The sequence below is a fragment of the Balaenoptera musculus genome, chromosome 3, assembly GCF_009873245.2.
Source record: "Balaenoptera musculus isolate JJ_BM4_2016_0621 chromosome 3, mBalMus1.pri.v3, whole genome shotgun sequence".
NCBI classification, from domain to species: Eukaryota; Metazoa; Chordata; class Mammalia; order Artiodactyla; family Balaenopteridae; genus Balaenoptera; species Balaenoptera musculus.
In genome coordinates, this window is record NC_045787.1 from 163,134,775 (window position 1) to 163,152,873 (window position 18,099).

At 48.1% G+C, this 18,099-nt stretch overlaps 1 protein-coding gene and 1 long non-coding RNA gene across 4 annotated transcripts; one reads left to right on the plus strand and one right to left on the minus strand.

The window, feature by feature from the left end:
• The first annotated feature begins 1,906 nt into the window (after positions 1–1,906).
• On the plus strand, positions 1,907–17,969 carry ECSIT (ECSIT signaling integrator). Of its 3 annotated transcripts, XM_036847684.1 has the most exons (9): positions 1,913–1,992; positions 2,198–2,338; positions 7,264–7,382; positions 11,661–12,078; positions 12,292–12,515; positions 16,471–16,528; positions 16,657–16,805; positions 16,993–17,098; positions 17,626–17,969. In XM_036847684.1, the coding sequence occupies exons 3-9, from the start codon at positions 7,287–7,289 to the stop codon at positions 17,874–17,876; spliced, it is 1,302 nt and encodes a 433-aa protein (XP_036703579.1). In that variant the 5' UTR covers positions 1,913–1,992; positions 2,198–2,338; positions 7,264–7,286; the 3' UTR covers positions 17,877–17,969. The 3 variants fall into 3 exon arrangements, with proteins under 3 accessions (XP_036703578.1, XP_036703580.1, XP_036703579.1); XM_036847683.1 differs by lacking the exon at positions 2,198–2,338 and having other exon boundaries at positions 1,907–1,992; XM_036847685.1 differs by lacking the exon at positions 2,198–2,338 and having other exon boundaries at positions 1,907–1,992; positions 17,041–17,098.
• On the minus strand, positions 14,195–17,613 carry LOC118892774. Its single transcript, XR_005019342.1, has 3 exons — positions 17,274–17,613; positions 16,306–16,536; positions 14,195–14,386 (listed from the first exon to the last, which is right to left on the minus strand). It is a non-coding gene; the product is annotated as an uncharacterized LOC118892774 (long non-coding RNA).
• Positions 17,970–18,099: the final 130 nt, after the last annotated feature.

An 18,099-nucleotide genomic window follows, 5' to 3' on the forward strand; every position in this document is an offset into this window, starting at 1 on the left:
GATCACAGTCCTGCCACACACAGGGGAGGAGAAGTAAAATCCGGGGACCCAGACACTGCGTCTCTCACACACACTCGTGGGTACAACCAGCGTGAGTAGACCCTGGGAATCAGACACACAGCCACACACAGATGCACTCGGGGAGCTACAAATACAGCGACAGCCCCCACTATGGTTGGGTGGACAGTCATACACAGAGGCATAGGGACACACCATTGTCACACACACAGACAGATCAACACAGTCATAATCGACCAATATTGAGGCACAGTCACAGACACACACAGTGTCATATACTGTCACTGACACATCGATGGTGGGGGGCACCCATACAAGTCACCCATACAAGTCAGAGACACACAGTGTTACAAACACATACCAATGGTTGGACACAACTACACAATGGAGTCCCACAACGTCAGAGACCATCCCCCGACTTGGCATGGTCAGACCTTTATACCATTGCTGGGACACAGAGTCACACACAGTCAGAGACACACAGGGTGCCATGAGCACAGCCATGTACACATGAAGTCAGAGATTCATACAGTCACAGACACACACTGGTAGACACAATCACACACAGACTGATATGGGGTGTAACAGTCACATGCGTTTTCACAGTGGGACACAATCATTTATCCACAAGTTGGGAACACATGAGGTGTCACAAACACAGTCATCAACCCACTGGTGTTCAGACATGCAATCACACTTGCCTTATTGCATGGAACATCAAAGAAATGTGACACACCTACTCCCAGCCCTCAGAATTGTGGGACAAATTCCACAGCCTTACACACACACAGACGCCCAGAAGCTGGTACAATCACAGATGCACATGCAGCTAATGGCACGTGAACACACAAAGACACCCACACACCAATGTCCCAACTGGCCTGGCTCACACTGACACACACATGGGGACCACCCCTGACCTACGCTCACACAGCCACACACAAACCTACACACCTTTGCTTGAGTTCTGAGACACTACAAAGACACATGAAAACCTCCACACTCTATCACCCCAACATCACAGTCACACACACAAAATCATGAATATGCACACAACACTACAGGACCCTCAGCTCTCCATGAGGGTGGCCCAAGGTGTCAAACCAGCCTCCATGCCCTTCCAGTGAGGGAGGTGGAGGGAGGTGTTAGGGTGAGTCCCCCATACTAACAATAGCATAGGGAATTCCCTGGCGGTCCAGTGGTTAGGATTCCTCGCTTCCACTGCAGGGTGCACAGGTTCCATCCCGGGGGGGGGGGGGGCGGCGGGGGGGGCGTGTGGAACTAAGATACCACAAGCCGTGTGGTAAGGCCAAAACAAAAAAACAAAGATACAAACAAAAAATCCCCAGCATACACTTATATGGCTGTTCTGCATAAACTCAATTAAATCTCAAAAACAAAAAACAAGAAAACCCATGAGGTTATTATAATTGGCCCATTTCAGGGTTGAGACAATCGATGCACAAATGGGTTAAGCACTAGCCCAGACCCATGAAGCTAGATTAGCAGAGCCTGCCACCTTCCCTAATGTTAGTGTCCAATCCTCAGCGCCTGGCTCAAATGTTTCTTGAACAAATGAAGGAATCCACATCACTTCCACCTTTAATATTTCATTCCCACATTTCAGGTGGGAAAACTGGGGCTGCCAGTTGGATTCACAGGCCCCCCCCACCCCCCAAGTCCAGCCTCCCAGCCCGGGAATGGGGCAGTCACTCCTTCCCGGACCAAAACTCCTTAATTCCTAGGTAGGAGGCGCCGCTTGCCTCATTGAGGGCGGGGCCTGGCACATTACGAGGCGGGACCATGGCCTTGCCGCCTTCCTATTGGTGCTCCTCTCTTGGGGGCGGGACCTCTCGAAACCGGTGTTCTTGATTTGCTGTCTCCTTGGCGGCCCGTGACCCGGATAGTGCAACATGGCGGCGCCCAGCGGCAAGGTAGAACCGGCTGGGATTCCGCGGCCAGCCGCGTGAGTAGGTAGGTCGCGCGTGGGGAGGCAAGCGCGAACATCTGGGCCCCGGGGCGGCCCGTTCTGTGCTGGCAGTGCGGAAGAGCGGCCCCGGAGGACCGCGGCTGCAGGGCCAGGGCACCGTGACCTTTCCGGGTACGGGGCGGGGATGTGCCGGAGAAAGCCGCCCCCTCTGTACCCGCCTCCCCACATCCCTGATCTCTAATTTTGCAGATGAGACAGCTGAGGCTCAGAGAGGTTAAAGCCCTCTCCCAAGGTCACGCCGCAAGTCAGCAGCTAGGCTGGAATTCGATCCCGCGTCTGTCCCTTTCTCCGAAGGGACTCAAATTCCTGGCAGCCAGCCTCAGAGCTGCTGTAGGTACACCCTGCCTAGGGGTTCAGATTTTTAGGAATTTTGTAGAAATTTAGCTCTTCCCATTCAACTGATACTTGCTGGGTACCTACCATATACCAGGCACTGTCCCAGGTCCTGGAGACGGAGCAATAAGGCACACAAAAATCCCCAAGTTCCCCGGGAAGCCAGACATTGAACAAATCAGAAGTAAATGAAACATGTGATTTCAGATGCTAATAATTGCTAAAAATGCATTCATCAGGGTGATGGGACTTTAGATTGGGAGTGGGGCGGTGGTCAGGGAAGGCTTCTTATTTGACTATAGACCTGAATGACCAGAGACAGCTCTGGACTGATGGGGGCGGGGGGGGGGCGAGAAATTTACAGAAGGAGAAGCAAGTTCAAAGGCTCTGAGACTAGAATAAAGTCAGCTTAAGAAACGGTGTAGCTGGAGCTGCCAGTACTAAGAGTTGAGTTTGGAGGGGCGGACCCTGTCTGATTTTATCTTGTGTGATATATCATTAGTGATTTTAGGCAGAGAACACTGAATTTAGTTTACATTTAAAAAGCTCCCTCTGACCTGGGAGGCAGACCTGAGTGGAGGCAGGTAAGGAAAGAAGTGTGAGGCTGGGTAGGTGGATAGAGGTCATGGACTGGAGTGGTGGCCTGCAGATGGAGAGAAATAGATGCATTTGAGGTGGATTTGGAAGCAGTCAACAGGAGTAGCTGATGGATTGGATGGGAGAGTGAGGGACACAGTGGACTCAGAATTCCCAGGTTTGTGGTCTGAATGACTAGGAATGGTGATGTCATTGGCTAGCATGAGGAGGAACAAGTTTAAGCAGGGATATAATTTGGAGCAACGTAAGTTTGAGATGGCTGGGGAATACACCACAGTGGCAGTTAGGTATGGAGGCTGGAGCTCAGGGAATAGATCATTATTTCTCAGACTTTAACACACAGAGGAGAAACCTGGGCTTTTGTTAAAATGCAGATTCTGATTCAGCACGTCTGGGTTAGGGCTGAGATTTTGCATTTCTAATAAGCTCCCAGATGATAATACCAATGCAGCTGGTCCCTGGGACACACTTTGAATAGCAAAGGTTTAGATTAAAGTCTTAATCTCAGCTGCATGTTAGAGTCATTGGAGTCCTTTAAAATACTGATACCTGGGCCATGCCTCTAGATATTTTGATTCAGTATATCTGGGGTATGGCCTGGACAAGGGGATTTTTAAAGCTCCCTAGATAATTCCAATATGAACAAAGTTTAAGAACCATTAGAGCTGCCTACAGGAATACAGAGAGGAGAGGAATCTCTCTTGGAAACTGAATGATGCCTTAGGGTAGCAGACATATAAATTCAGAATGTGGGACTCTTTGCAGCCTTATTACTCAAAATGTGGTCTCCAGACTAGCAGTATCAGCATCACTTGGAAGTTTGTTAGAGGTATGGTCTTTGGCTCCACCCCAGACCCACTGAATCAGAATCTGCATTTTAACAAGATCTTTGGTGATTCATCTGCAAACTCAAGTTTGCAAACATTTCAAACTTTAGAGAAGGAAGCAGGTCTTACTGAATGGTTGAGAAATAGACGTGGGTGCTAGGAAGAAAATCAAGAGTGTCAAGGTGGGAGGAGGACCTCACCTATGCCAAATCCTTCTGAGAAACTGAGCAAAATGAGCCAAAGAAATAACCACTGGCTTTGTTAAATGTAGAAGACACAAGGGGTCTTTACAGGAGTGGTGTTAGTGGAGTGGTTGGGGCAGCAGCCAAGTTGGAGAGAGTGAGGAGGGAACACAGCATGTAGACACCTCTTGGGAGAAGCTGTGCTATAAATGAAGCAGAGATGTGGAGCAGAGGCGGAAGAAGATGCTAGAGAAAGTTTAAACGGTGACAAGAGTGATCCAAATACTTCCCAACTCATTTTATGAGGCCAGCATTACCCTGAAACTAAACCAAACAGACACGACAAGAAACGAAAACTACTGACCAATATCTCTTATGAACATGGATACAAAAATCCTCAACAAAATGCTAGCAAACCAATTTTAGCAACATATAAAACGAATTATACACCATGACCGAGTGGAATTTATCCGAGGAATGCAATATGAGTTTAACATTTGAAAATCAGTTAATGTAATACAGCATATTAATAGACTAAAGGACAAAAAACACATGATTAGTTTGATAGAAGCAAAAAAAAAAAAGCATTTGACAAAATCTGATGTCCTTTCTGATAAAAATACTCAGCATCTAGCAATGGAAAGGAATTTCCTCAACCTGATAGGTCATCTGTGAAAAACCTACAGCTGACATCATATTTAATGATGAAAGACTGGATGCTTTCCCCGCTAAGATCAGGAACAAGACAAGGATGTGCACCCTGGCCACTTCTATTCAACACTGTACTGGAGGTCCAGCAAGGACACTTGGGCAAAAAAAAGAAATAAAAGGCATCCAGATTAGACAGGAAGAGGTAAAACTGTCTCTGTTTGCAGATGACATGATCTTGTATGTAGACAATCTCAGGGAATACAATTTTTTTAAAAAAACTATTAGGACTAATGCAAGTTCAGCAGGGTTGCAAGATACAAGATCAACACATAAAAATAAATTGTGTTTCTGTACACTAGCAATGAACAATGTGAAAATGAAATTATACAATAGCTTCATAAAGAATAAGATACTTACAAATAAATTTAACAAAAGAAGTAAAGGACTTCTACACTGAAAGCTGTAAAACATCGTTGAGAGAAATTAAAGAAGATCTAAATTAATGGAGAGGTATCCCATGTTCATGGGTCAGAAGACAATATTATTAAGATACCAGTATTTCCCAAACTGTTCTACAGATTCAACACAATCCCTATCAGAATCCCAGCTGGATTTTTTCCAGAAATTGACAACTGATTCTAAAATTTATATGTAATAGTGAGGGATCCAGAATAGCCAAATAATATTGTAAAAGAAGAACAAAATAGGAGGACTTAACACTTCCCAATTTCAGAACCTACAAAGCTACAATAATCACAACATTGTGGTATTGGCATAAGGCTCAACCTATAGATCAATAGAATTAAATTGAGAGCCCAAAAGTAAACCCTTACATTTATGGTCAATTGATTTTCAGCAAGAGTGACAAGGAGAAAAAATAGTCTCTTCAACAAATAGTACTAGGACAACTGGATATCTACATGAAATGAACCCCTTCCTCACACCATTCACAAAGATTAATTCAAAATGGATCAGAGGGGAATTCCCTGGTGGTTCACTGGTTAGGACTCTGAGCTTCCACTGCAGGGGGCACAGATTCCACCCCTGATGGGGGAACTAAGATCCCCACAAGCCGCTAGGTGTGGCCAAAACAAACAAACAAAACTTCTAGAAGAAAACATAGGAGTAAATCTTCATGACCTTGGGCCAGGCAATGGTTTTTTTAGATAAAACATCAAAAGCACAGCTACAAAAGTAAAACAGAAATTGGATTTCGTTGGAATTAAACATTTCTGCTGCAAACGATAACATCAAGAAAGTGAAAGACAATTCAAAGAATGGGAGAAAGTATTTGTAAATCATAAGCTTCTTGTATCCAGGATATATAAACAACTCAATAATAAAAAGATAAATAACCTAATTTTTAAATGGACAAAGGATCTAAATAGACATTTCTCTGAAGAAGATACACAATGGCCAATAAGCCCATGAAAAGATGCTCATCATCATTAACTTTTAGGGAAATGCAAATTGGAACCACAATGAGATACCACTTCACACCCATTAGGATGTCTGTAATCAAAAAGAAAGACAACAGCAAGTATTGGCAAGAATGCAGAGAAATTGGAACTTTATACATTGCTGGTGGGGATGTAAAGTGGTGCAGCCACTTTGGAAAACACTTTGGCAGTTTCTCAAATGATTAAACATAGAGTTACTATATGTCCCAGCAGTTTGATTTCTAAGTATATACCCAAGAGAAGTGGAAACGTGTTCACACAAAAGCTACACAAATGTTCATAGCAGCAATAGTCATATAGTCAAAAAGTGGGAAGAACTGCAAGTGTTCATCAATTGAATGGGTAAATAAAATATGGTTAAATCCATATAATGAAAAATTTGGGGCAATTAAAAGGAATGAAGTCTGATACATATTACAATGTGGATAAACCTTGAAAACATGTTAAGTGAAAGAAGGCAGTCACAAAAAAGCCCATATTATATGATTCCATTTATATGAAATTCCCACAGTAGGCAAATTTATAGACACTAGATTAGGGGTTGCCTAGGGTTGAGGGTGAGGGGAAATGAGAGGGACTGCTAATGGGTATAGGTGGGGTTTTTTTGGGGGGGGGTGACAAAACTGTTTTAAAATTAGATTTAGTGATGGTTGCACAATTCTGTGAATATACAGTTGACCCTCGAACAATGTAGGGGTTAGGGGTGCCGACCCTCCTCACAGTTAAAAATCCAAATATAACTTTATAGTCCGCCCTCATATCCACGGTTCCACATCCTTAGATTCGACCAACCACAGTTCGTGTAGTACTGTAGTACATATTTACTGAAAAAAAATCAGCATGTAAGTGGACCCATGCAGTTCAAACCAGTGTTGTTCAAGGGTCAAATACTGAAAACACATTGAATTTTATGCTTAGGGTCAACTGTACGGTACACAAATAAAGCTGTTAAACAAAACAGAATGATCTGGTAGGGAGGGGGACGAATGCAGGAGCAAATTCCTCAAGATAGTGAAGGGTTTGGCCCAGAAGAACAGGAACCCTTGATTGTAAGAGTCACTACTCCTCCACCTTGTGCATGAGGAGACCAGTGGAGCTGGTGAGTTAGCCGTGCAGTCTGGGATGTGACCTCTGCCCAAGAGAGGGCTCTCATTGCCTTTAGCGGGTGGGGCACCAGGCTGATGCTCTTTCTTCTCTCTTCCTAGGTGGTTGTCCGACAAGCAAAGGCATGAGCTGGGCCCAAGGCATCCTGCTGGCCCGGGGCCTCTCTCGGGGCTGGGGAGGTATCTGCAGCACCGCCCTCACCGGAGTCCCCTTCTCTCAGGTAACTGCCAGTCATGGGGTGGAGAGAGGCAGGCAGGCCTGGGATTTGCTTACAAGCCCTCCCAGTGAAGCCAGCTCGGGGTGGCGGGGGTGGGGGTGGGGGGGTGGGGTCTGGGCTGGCCTGTCTGCTCTGAGGGCCAGTTGAATGTCTCTTCTCATTTTAAGAAGTGTTGGTGCCCCCATGAGTGAGGGGCTTGAATTTGAAATCAAGAAGGTCTGAGCTAAGTAGATTTGGGTGGTGACTCTGGGTGACTCCTGTATTCACATGTAAAGATGTGAATTGAATTTCGTTCCCTTACCCTAAGTGACCAGGCTGATCAACGTCCATAAGTTATAACAAGGATGGTGATGATGGTGACAATATTAATAGCTCCCTTACTGAGCACTTCCTCTGGGCCAGGCCCTGTGCTATGCATTTCATTTGCATTATCTCATTTGTGGTGTCTCCCCTTCTTTGGAGCATTCTAGAGCTTCTTTTTTGCTTTCTGCCCTATGCACATACCACCTGTAGTATTAGTTGCCTACACTTTCACTTTATTTATTTATTTTTAATGTAAATTTATTTATTTATTTATTTATTTATTTATTTATTTATTTATTTATTTATTTATTTTTGGCTGCGTTGGGTCTTCGTTGCTGCATGCAGGCTTTCTCTACTTGCAGCAAGTGGGGGCTACTCTTTGTTGCAGTGTGCAGGATTCTCATTGCAGTGGCTGCTCTTGTTGCAGAGCATGGGCTCTAGGAGCTGGGGCTTCAGTAGTTGTGGCACACAGGCTCAGTAGTTGTGGCTCGCGGGCTCTAGAGTGCAGGCTCAGTAGTTGTGTCACACGGGCTTAGTTGCTCTGCAGCATGTGGGATCTTCCTGGACCAGGGCTCGAACCCGTGTCCCCTGCATTGGCAGGCGGATTCTTAACCACTGTGCCACCAGGGAAGTTCCACACTTTCACTTTAAATGAATGCCTTTTTTTAAAAAAACATCTCCTTACCTAAGCAGGATATTGGGATGGCTATTGGGTGCAGCAGAACAGAGGGCTCCAATCTCAGCTCTGCTGCTTTGCTGCTGTGTGGCACCAGGCATCTTGTTTCATCTCCCAGGGCCTCAGTTTCCTCATCTGTAAAGTGGGTACACAAAGAGGCACTCCTTCAATGGACAGTTGAAAAGAGTAAATGAGCCTCACTCTCAGAAAGTGCTCAACAATGCCTGGAACATAAGAATATTCCGTAAGGGACTTCCCTGGTGGTCCAGTGGTTAGGACTCTGTGCTCCCACTGCAGGGGGGCCCAGGTTCGATCCCTGGTCGGGGAATTGAGATCCCTCAAGCCACACAGCCCAGCCAAAAAAAAAAAAAAAAAAGAATATTCTGTAAATGTTAGCTCTTATTAGCCATATATTTGAAAAGATGCCTTATGTATAACCATTCTAGTTTAAACATTCAATTTAAATGAAAATAAATCTATTAGGGTACCATCTAGAGGAGGGGTTGGCAAACTTTTTCGTAAAGGGTAAGACAGTAAATGCTTTTGGCTTTGTAGGCCATGTGGTGTCTGTCACAACTACTCAACTCTGCCACTGCAGCACAAAGCAGCCCCAGACCAGACATGATGAAGGCATATGGCTGTGTTCCAATAAAACTTTACTGACAAAGGCAGGCAGCTGATTGGATTTGCCCCACAGACTGTAGTTTGCCAACTTCTGTTCTAGAGGGATCTGACCTGCTCCCAGCATCATGCACTCCCCACTCTGGGGAACAAGATCTCCTTGACCCAAGGGAGGTACCATCATAATAGATGGGGAGAGAGGCCTGAGCAGTGTAGTGGGATGTGGGTATCACCGGGTGGAGGACAGTCAAGCCGAGGCTCCTGCTGACTCCAAAATCTGCATTTTCTTTTTTCAACTCAATTTTTTTTTTTTTTTTTTTGGCCATGCCACGCGGCTTGTGGGATCTTAGTTCCCTGACCAGGGATTGAACCCAGGCCCTCAGCACTGAAAGCATGGAGTCCTAACCACTGAACTGCAAGGGAATTCCCTCAACTCAGTTTTCAAAATCTATCTTTTAAATAGGTAATTACAGGGCTTCCCTGGTGGCGCAGTGGTTGAGAGTCTGCCTGCCAGTGCAAGGGACACGGGTTCGAGCCCTGGTCTGGGAAGATCCCACATGCCGCGGAGCAACTAGGCCCGTGAGCCACAATTACTGAGCCTGCGCGTCTGGAGCCTGTGCTCCGCAACAAGAGAGGCCGCGATAATGAGAGGCCCGCGCATCGCGATGAAGAGCGGACCCAACTTGCCGCAACTAGAGAAAGCCCTCGCACAGAAATGAAGACCCAACACAGCCATAAATAAATTTAAAAAAAAATTAAACTTTAAAAATAAATAAATAAATAAATAAATAGGTAATTACAGCAGACAATATAGTTCAAAATTCAAAAAGTTCTGAGGCTGTACCGTGACAAGGGTCTCTCTCTCTCTTGCCTGGCCACTGCTTAGCTCCCTTCTCTAGAGGCAAGATGTTTCCCGCTTATTGTATTTCCTTCCAGAGATATTTTTCACAAAAGCAAAAAATATGTATCCATACAGTCGATTCTCATTATTCACAGTAACATTCTAGAAAGTCACTGCATACGCTGAATTAGCGAATACCAAACCATTGCTGCCAGGGGAGATACGGGATAGGGTTCCTGTGAGCCTCAGGTCATAACATTTTCATCAACCAATCAATCATAACCTTGTTGTATGTGTGTTTCGGTTTAAAGACATCCTATTTAATATAGATTTTTGATTCATTAACATTGAACTCACGGCCAACAGCACTATAACTCATGCCTGAGCTTACCTATCACATGTATCTTCTCTAAGGAACAGCAGGGCCTTCTTGCACGTAGGAACACTAGGCAGGCTTAGGAGTCCTTTTCAACCACAAATCAACAAAAAAGATGCAGAAGACATGCACTAAATAAACCTCTAGGAACTTTCCTGGTGGCGCAGTGGTTGAGAATCCACCTGCCAATGCAGGGGACACGGGTTTGAGCCCTGGTCTGGGAAGATCCCACATGCCACGCAGCAGCTAAGCCCGTGCACCACAACTACTGGGCCTGCGCTCTAGAGCCCGCAAGCCACAACTACTGAGCCCATGTGCCACAACTACTGAGCCTGCACTCTAGAGCCCGTGAGCCACAACTACTGAAGCCCGCATGCCTAGAGCCTGTGCTCTGCAACAAGAGAAGCCACCGCAATGAGAAGCCCGCGCACCTCAACGAAGAGTAGCCCCCGCTCACCACAACTAGAGAAAGCCCGCGCACAGCAACGAAGACCCAACACAGCCAGAAATAAAATAAATAAATTTTTTAAAATAATAATAAATAAACCTCTAAAAGGACACTTGTTGGGAATTCCCTGGTGGTCGAGCGGTTAGGACTCCGTGCTTTCACTGCCGGGAACCCAGGTTCGATCCCTGGTTGGGGAACTAGTTCCTGCAAGACATGCAGCACGGCCAAAAAATAAAAAAAAATAATATAAAATAAAAGGACACTTGTTGACAGCATGGGAGCCAATACAAGAAGGGCGAGCATTGCCTTGTTCCATCTCAGCTGGGAATATAGGCGCTGGGCAACTCAACTTTCCAGCCCCCTGCACGTGTCTGCAAATGGCCAGAAAGTGCCAAGAGTATTGGCTTTGGGAGCATAAATGAATTTTAGCAAGTAGGCAAATTTGCAAACATGGAATTCGCAAATAATGAGGACCAACTATGTATAAGCTGTTGTTGTTTTCTTTTTTTTTACACAAATGGGAAGCTACTGTACACACCGTTTCACACCTTGCTTTTTTTTCATTTAATGATATACCTTGGAGCTCACTCCAGGTCACACAAGACCTCCTCAGTGTGCCTTACAGCGGTAGGTGCTCCTTGTCCAGGTTCTTGGCCATTTGCTAAATTATTTCCTTGCCGATGCACATATGCGCCATTTCCACTGACGCAGCAGACGCACAAAAGTCATTTGGTGCAGGTGCTTTTAGAGCTATCCGATTTAAATACCAGATGCAGGATTGCTGCGTCAGAGGGTGTGCGTTTGTCATCGTGGTGGACATTGCGTCCGTCGGGGCGTTACCATTGCTCTCTCACACTTTGTGATGGTGCCTGATCATGGGTCTGTAACCAGCGCACCACACTTCTTCAGAGGCCCTTAGGGATGCCTGCTGGCACCTTTCCCAGCAGAGACCCAGCACGGCAGTCCCCCAGGGACACTGGGAGACCCACATTCCAGCAGTGGTTCTCTATCCGCAGGGGCCGCCCCAGGCCCCGCGGGGCCTCCACTGCAGCACAGCCGCCCACAACCCTGATTCGTCGCTGGTCCCACGCCCACCCGAACCCCCGAGGGGGCCGGTCAAGGCCCTGGCACCCCACGTGGAGCTGTTTAGGCAGGCGCCAGATGGGGTGCGGGACAAGGCGAGCTTCGTGCAGGCGGTGCAGAACTTTACGCAGTACAACGTGCACAAGCGGGGCCACGTTGACTTCATCTACCTGGCCCTGCGCAAGATGCGGGAGTACGGCGTCGAGCGGGACCTGGCCGTCTACAACCTGCTGCTCGACATCTTCCCCAAGGAGGTCTTCCGGCCTCGCAACATCTTCCACAGCATCTTCCTCCACTACCCACGGCAGCAGGAGTGCGGGATCGCTGTCCTGGAGCAGATGGAGAACCACGGTGAGGCCAGCAGGCCAGCTCAGGCGGGGGCGGGGCCACCTCCCTCTCCAGGGTCCCGGGGCCCTCCGTGGCTCCTTGGCTCTGACTCCTCTCCTCTCTGTCTGGCTTCCTCCTCTGCCCGCCCACCCCCATCTCCTTCTCATCTCTCTCTCCCGTCATCCCTTCCCTCGTCTGCTCCCTCCCTGAGGCTCAGCCTTCATCTGCCTGGCACAGGGGTGATGCCCAACAAGGAGACGGAGTTCCTGCTCATTCAGATATTTGGACGCAAAAGCCACCCCATGCTCAAGTTCGTGCGCATGAAGCTGTGGTTCACCCGCTTCAAGAATATCGACCCCTTCCCCATATCCCGGGACCTGCCCCAGGACCCAGTGGACCTGGCCAGTTTGGCCCTGCGGCACATGGAGCCCGACCTCAGCGCCAGGGTCACCGTCTATCAGGTATCCTCCCCGTCCACATCCTCGGCCGCCTCTGGGGCAGGGCCCCCTTCAGTAACCCCAAGTGATTGTGGTGAGACAGGCCGTGATTCGCTGGCAGAGCCTCCGCTAGAGTCCAGGGCCCTTGGCACAGCTTGACCTCTGACCTTGGCCCCTCTCCCCACATTCACTGTATTCCGGGCATGGCTTTCTGTTCCTTGAGCAGTCTGTGGCAGCTCCCTCCTGAGGCCTTTGTGCTTGCTGTTCCCTCTGCCAGGAACACCCTTCCTCCGGGACTTCACTTCCTTCAGGTCTGAGTTCCACCGAACTTTCGTCAGGACCCATTTCCTGACCACCCTGGCTGAGCCTGGTTCCCCGTAACTCAGTTTCCCCTGTGTCTCCCAAGGCCCAGCACAGGTTCTGGCACAAAGCACACGTTCCACAGCTGTTTGTCGAATGACTAAATGAAATATTCCCCATATCCTGGGGGTCCCACTCATGCCAGGCCACACGGGGGACCAGAAGAGAGCCCCTCACAGCACTTGTCGTCTGGTCCTGGAGGCGGACCCTCAGAACTGCTGGTTTGGAGATGGAGAAGCCCTGGGGGCTGTGGGAGCCCAAAAGGGAGCAGGGAGGGCTTCCTGGAGGAGGTGAGGGTGAGCTGGGCACAGGCAGAACAGAAGAGGTGAGGAGAGCATTCCAGGCAGAGGGAGCAGCATAGGCCAGGGCTCGAGGGCAGCTGGGAGTGGCTGGAGATGCTGAAAGGGCTTCCTTTGGCCGGAGCAGGGAGTTGGGATGAGAGAGGAGAGGCATATAGGACAACGGGTTAGTGATGAGAGGGCCATGGGGAGGTTTTAAGAAGAGGAGGGTTGGGGTGCAAGTCAAGTTTCTGGAAGGATTTGTGCTTTTGAAGCGCCCCCTGGCGGCCGTGTGGATGGTGTTGGATTGGGGGCAAGGCAAAGAGGACAGAGGGGCTAGGAGAGTGGTGATGTGGTGTCCCAGTGAGAGAACATACTGCAGAGGAAGTGCAGTTTTTAACTCATTTCTTCGTTTTTTAAAGTAATGCATTAAAAGGAATTCCCTGGTGGTCCAGTGGTTAGGACTCTGCGCTTTCACTACTGAGGACCTGGGTTCCATCCCTGGCCAGGGAACTAAGGTTTCACAAGCCGGGCGGCAGGCCGCCCCCAACCAAAAAAAAGTAATGCATTAAAAAGCCAAACAGGGAACTGCACGGGTTCGATCCCTGGTCGGGGAACTAAGATCCTGCAAGCCCACGTGGCGCAGCGGAAAGAAAAAAAAAAAAAAGCCAAACGGTACACAAGAACACACAGTGAAGAGTTCCCCTCTCCTACCCTGACCCTTTAGCCCCCAGGCTACTTCCCCAGAGGTGACCACTTCCATGTCTCCTTCCCAAGAGATCTATGCATTTGCATGCAGATGTATACTTTTTTTTTTGCATATATATCCTTTGTATTTAAATATCCCTTCCCCCCCCCCCCCGTTTCATTATTAAAAGTGCATACAGAAGGGTTGAAAACATGGTAAAATGATCACCTACACCACCTAGGTTTTTTTAAAAACTTTTTCCTTATTGAAGTATAGTTGATTTACAATGTTGTGTTAGTTTCTGGTGTACAGCAAAGTGATTCAGTTATATATACATATGTATACATATATTTTTTTTCAGATTCTTTTCCATTATACTTTATTACAAGATCTTGAATATAGTTCCCTGTGCTATACAGTAGGACCTTGTTTGACACCACCTAGATTTAGAATGGGAACAATCCAGGTATCCATCAAGAGGGACTTGTCCATGTCCACTGTGGCACCTCAATCAAAGACTGGTGAAAAAAGTGAAAGGGTGAGGCATGCGCAGTGGTGCAGTAAGCCACCTAAAGTGTGAGAAGGGAGGAGAAATAAAAAGGCATATAGCTATTTGTTTATTTTCACAAGAATAAATAATGCAGGGAATTCCCTGGCGGTCCAGTGGTTAGGACTCAGAGCTCTCACTGACAAGGGCCCGGGTTCAATCCCTGGTCAGGGAACTAAGATCACGCAAGCCACGCGGCGTGCCCAAAAAATAAAAAAATAAAAAAAATAAGTAATGCAAAGATAAGTCAGATATGGGTAAAAATGGTCATCTCTGGGCGGGCAGAGGAGATGGGGGTAGAGAGAAAAGGAACGGGAGGGAGACACCTATTTAATATGGGTTGGCTTCTAAACTATGGAAATGTGTTTAGACTATCAAAAATATATATAATCAAAAAAGAGGGGAAAGAACCCACCAAAGTTGAAAACAAACATATGTGGCTAAATATCCAATTGACAGCATAACCAGTGAGAGAAAAAAATTCTGAGTCACTGTTGTCTGACATCCTTAGTGGCCTGCATTCTGAGAATCCTGAACTTAATCCCCTAGCGTTATGGTCAGCTGTAATATCAGAATCATTTATGTATATTGATGGATAAGTCAAATAAGCATGTGTATTACTTGTAACAGGAACCAAGATTTTGAGTGTGAGAGAAAAAGATATACAATCGAGATGTTAAAAAAAAAAATCCATAGTGTTAAATTTGAAATGAAAAATCGGTATAAATATATTGTCCAGTAAAAGGACCCAGGAGAAAAACCTACACTTCTAAAGATGTTTCTCCAGTGGCAGCACATTATACATACACATATTCTGCACCTCGCCTTTTGCTGTTCTCACTTAATAATATGGCTGGGAGCCCCGTTTTTTTTTTTTTAATGAAGTATTTTTGGATTTTTTTTTTTTTTTTTTTTTTTTTGCCGTGGACCATTTTTAAAGTCTTTATTGAATTTCTTACAGTATCGCTTCTGTTTTATGTTTTGGTTTTTTGGCCACAAGGCATGTGGGATTTTAGTTCCCCGACCAGGGATCGAACCCGTACCCCCTGCATTGGAAGGCGAAGTCTGAACCACTGGACCGCCAGGTAAGTCCCAAAGGAGTCCATTCTTTTTAACCTGAAAGGGTGGAGGATATGTGTGCCAACAGTTGTCCACTCACAGGTATTTCGGTCAGAGTATGTGCATTTTTTCACAAATGAATTTCATTTAGTTTGGTTTTTGTTTTTTGGCTACGCTGCTTGGCTTGCAGGATCTTGGTTCCCCGACCAGGGATTGAATCTGGGCCACTGCAGTGAAAGTGTCGAGTCCTAACCACTGGACCACCAGGGAATTCCCTCATTTCGTTTTTTTTTTTTTTTTTTAAAGACTTTTTTTTTTGATGTATACCAATTTTTTTTTTAACCTTTATTAAATTTGTTACAATACTGCTTCTGTTTTAGTTTTGATTCTTTGGCCGCAAGGCATGTGGGATCTTAGCTCCCCAACCAGGGATCATCGACCCACACCCCCTGCACTGGAAGGCGAAGTCTTAACCGCTGGACCGCCAGGGAAGTCCCTCATTTAGTTTTTAAAATCACATTTCAGAGTGTAAAATTAGAAAGCTACAAAAGGCTATTCTTTCCCTCCCTGCCCTCCACAGAGGCAAACGCTGTGACTTGCTTCTTGTGTCTCCTTCCTGGCATATTCTGTTTGCATGAAATTCTTTTCCTTTTTAAAATTTCACATGCACTGAGCACTTAGCAAGTGCCAGGCATCGTTCTCGGCATTTTAGAACCATCTCAACTAAGTGCTGTTATTGCCCCCATTTTGAATTGGGGAAACTGAGGCACACGGTGACTTAGCCAAGGTCATGCAGACAGTGGCAGAGCCGGGATTTTAACGCAGGTGGGCCAGCTCCAGGGTTCCCTCCATGTGAGTATCTCCAGGGTCAGTGGCTCTTACCCAGTTAGATAGACGCAAGAAGGCGGTGGGCTCGAGTGATTGTGGGAGGCCCAGTAGACAGACCCAAGAGGGGCCCTGAATTCACTGGAATCCCCATTTCTCTCTCCCGGGCTCCTCCGTAGGGGCTGTGGGGGCCGCAAGCTTCCACCCTGACTTTCCTTGCAGATGCCTTTGTCCAAAGACTCCAGAGATGCCACGGATCCCACGGAGCCCCACATCATAGGTAAGGTCCTGCGGAGGGAGGGAGGGAGCGAGTGCCGGGTTCTCAGCAGGCCTGATGGGTGGGCTCCCTGGGCCTCTGGGCACAGCCCCTCAGCCAGGACGCCCCGGGAATGTGCGTCTCCACACCAGGAATCCAGAGTCCTGATCAGCAGGCCGCCCTGGCCCACCACGACCCAGCCCGCCCGATCTTCGTTGAGGGTCCCTTCTCCCTGTGGCTTCGAGACAAATGCGTCTATTACCACATCCTCAGAGCTGACTTGCTGCCCCCTGAGGAAAGGGTGAGGGCCCAAAGCGGGAGTCGGGGGGTGGGGGTGGTAAGAGTGAGTTGGCTCAAAGGTGGGGAGGGGGGTGGGGGGATGGGAGGGCAGGGGCCGGGGGAGAGGCGGCAGGTGGCTGCAACATCCTGGGCCTCTGACTCTGCCTGCACCTCCCCTCCCCCCCCCCCCCCCCCGCCCCCCGGGTTAGGAAGTGGAGGAGATTCCAGAGGAGTGGAACCTCTACTACCCAATGCAGCTAGACCTGGCCTACGGGAGGAGCAGCTGGGATGACTACGAGTTTAACATCAATGAAGGTAAAAACTGGGATGGGTAGGATTCTGAACACTGCACGGGATGGGGTGCCACCTCTGGAGTCGAGGGATGGGGCCCAGGCCGAGACCTAGTCCAGTTACACACACAGACCCTCTATACACACACACACACACACCACCCCAACACCACCTCCCCCCACGAAAGCACGAAACTCACCACTCAGGGGCTCCAGACCTGTCAGCCCTCAGTCATTTCCTCCTTCAAACACTTATGGAGCACCTCTGTGCTGGCTACTGGGCATGACCAGGACAGGCCCGGTCCCAGCGGAGGAGCACACAACTCAGCCTCAGGTGGGAGTCAGAAGGATTTCCTGGTGGAAACAGGAGGTGTCACCTAGGTGAAGTGTGGGACAGGCAGGCTAGGCAGAGCATGTGCAAAGGCTTGGACACACACAAAAGGCAAAAGGGAGCTTAAAGCCCCCATCCTTGGCCTGGAAGGGGTGTGGGTTTGGGGGGGGGGGCTGCTCCAGTCCCTACTGCACAAACTGAGGGCCTGTCTCTCCCGACAGTGGAGGAAGGCCCTGTCTTCGCCATATGCATGGCGGGTGCCCATGACCAGGCCACGCTGGCCAAGTGGATCCAGGGCCTGCAGGAGACCAACCCAGCCCTGGACCGCATCCCAGTTGTCTTCCGCTTGTCAGGGTCCTCCGGGGAGCTGCTGGCATCCTCCTCAGGGCTGGAGGAGCCACCCCTGACCCCACCCGAGGGCCAGGAAGAAGAGGAAAACAATCAGCAGCGACAGCAGCAGAGCCAGAGCTGAGCCTGAGCAGTCACAGGAGCACAGGCTGTGGACTGGTGTGAAAGCATGAGATGACCTTTTAGTGTACAGCAAATAAAAGTTTTCCGGCTTGGGGCTGTCTTGCCTCCTCTCTGGCAGTGTAGCGTCCCTGCCCCTTTAATGCCTGGTGTCACGTCTTTTCAAGTGATGGAGACATCATCCAGAACTGACGGGTCGAGCCGCTGGCCTTCCGTCTGCCTTTCCT

Coding starts and splice junctions, on each gene's coding strand:
- ECSIT (XM_036847683.1), top strand. CDS start 7,287: ATGAGCTGGGCCCAAGGCATCCTGCTGGCCCGGGGCCTCTCTCGGGGC. Junction 7,383..11,660: donor CCGGAGTCCCCTTCTCTCAG/GTAACTGCCAGT, acceptor CTCTATCCGCAG/GGGCCGCCCCAGGCCCCGCG. Junction 12,516..16,470: donor CCAGGGTCACCGTCTATCAG/GTATCCTCCCCG, acceptor CTTTCCTTGCAG/ATGCCTTTGTCCAAAGACTC.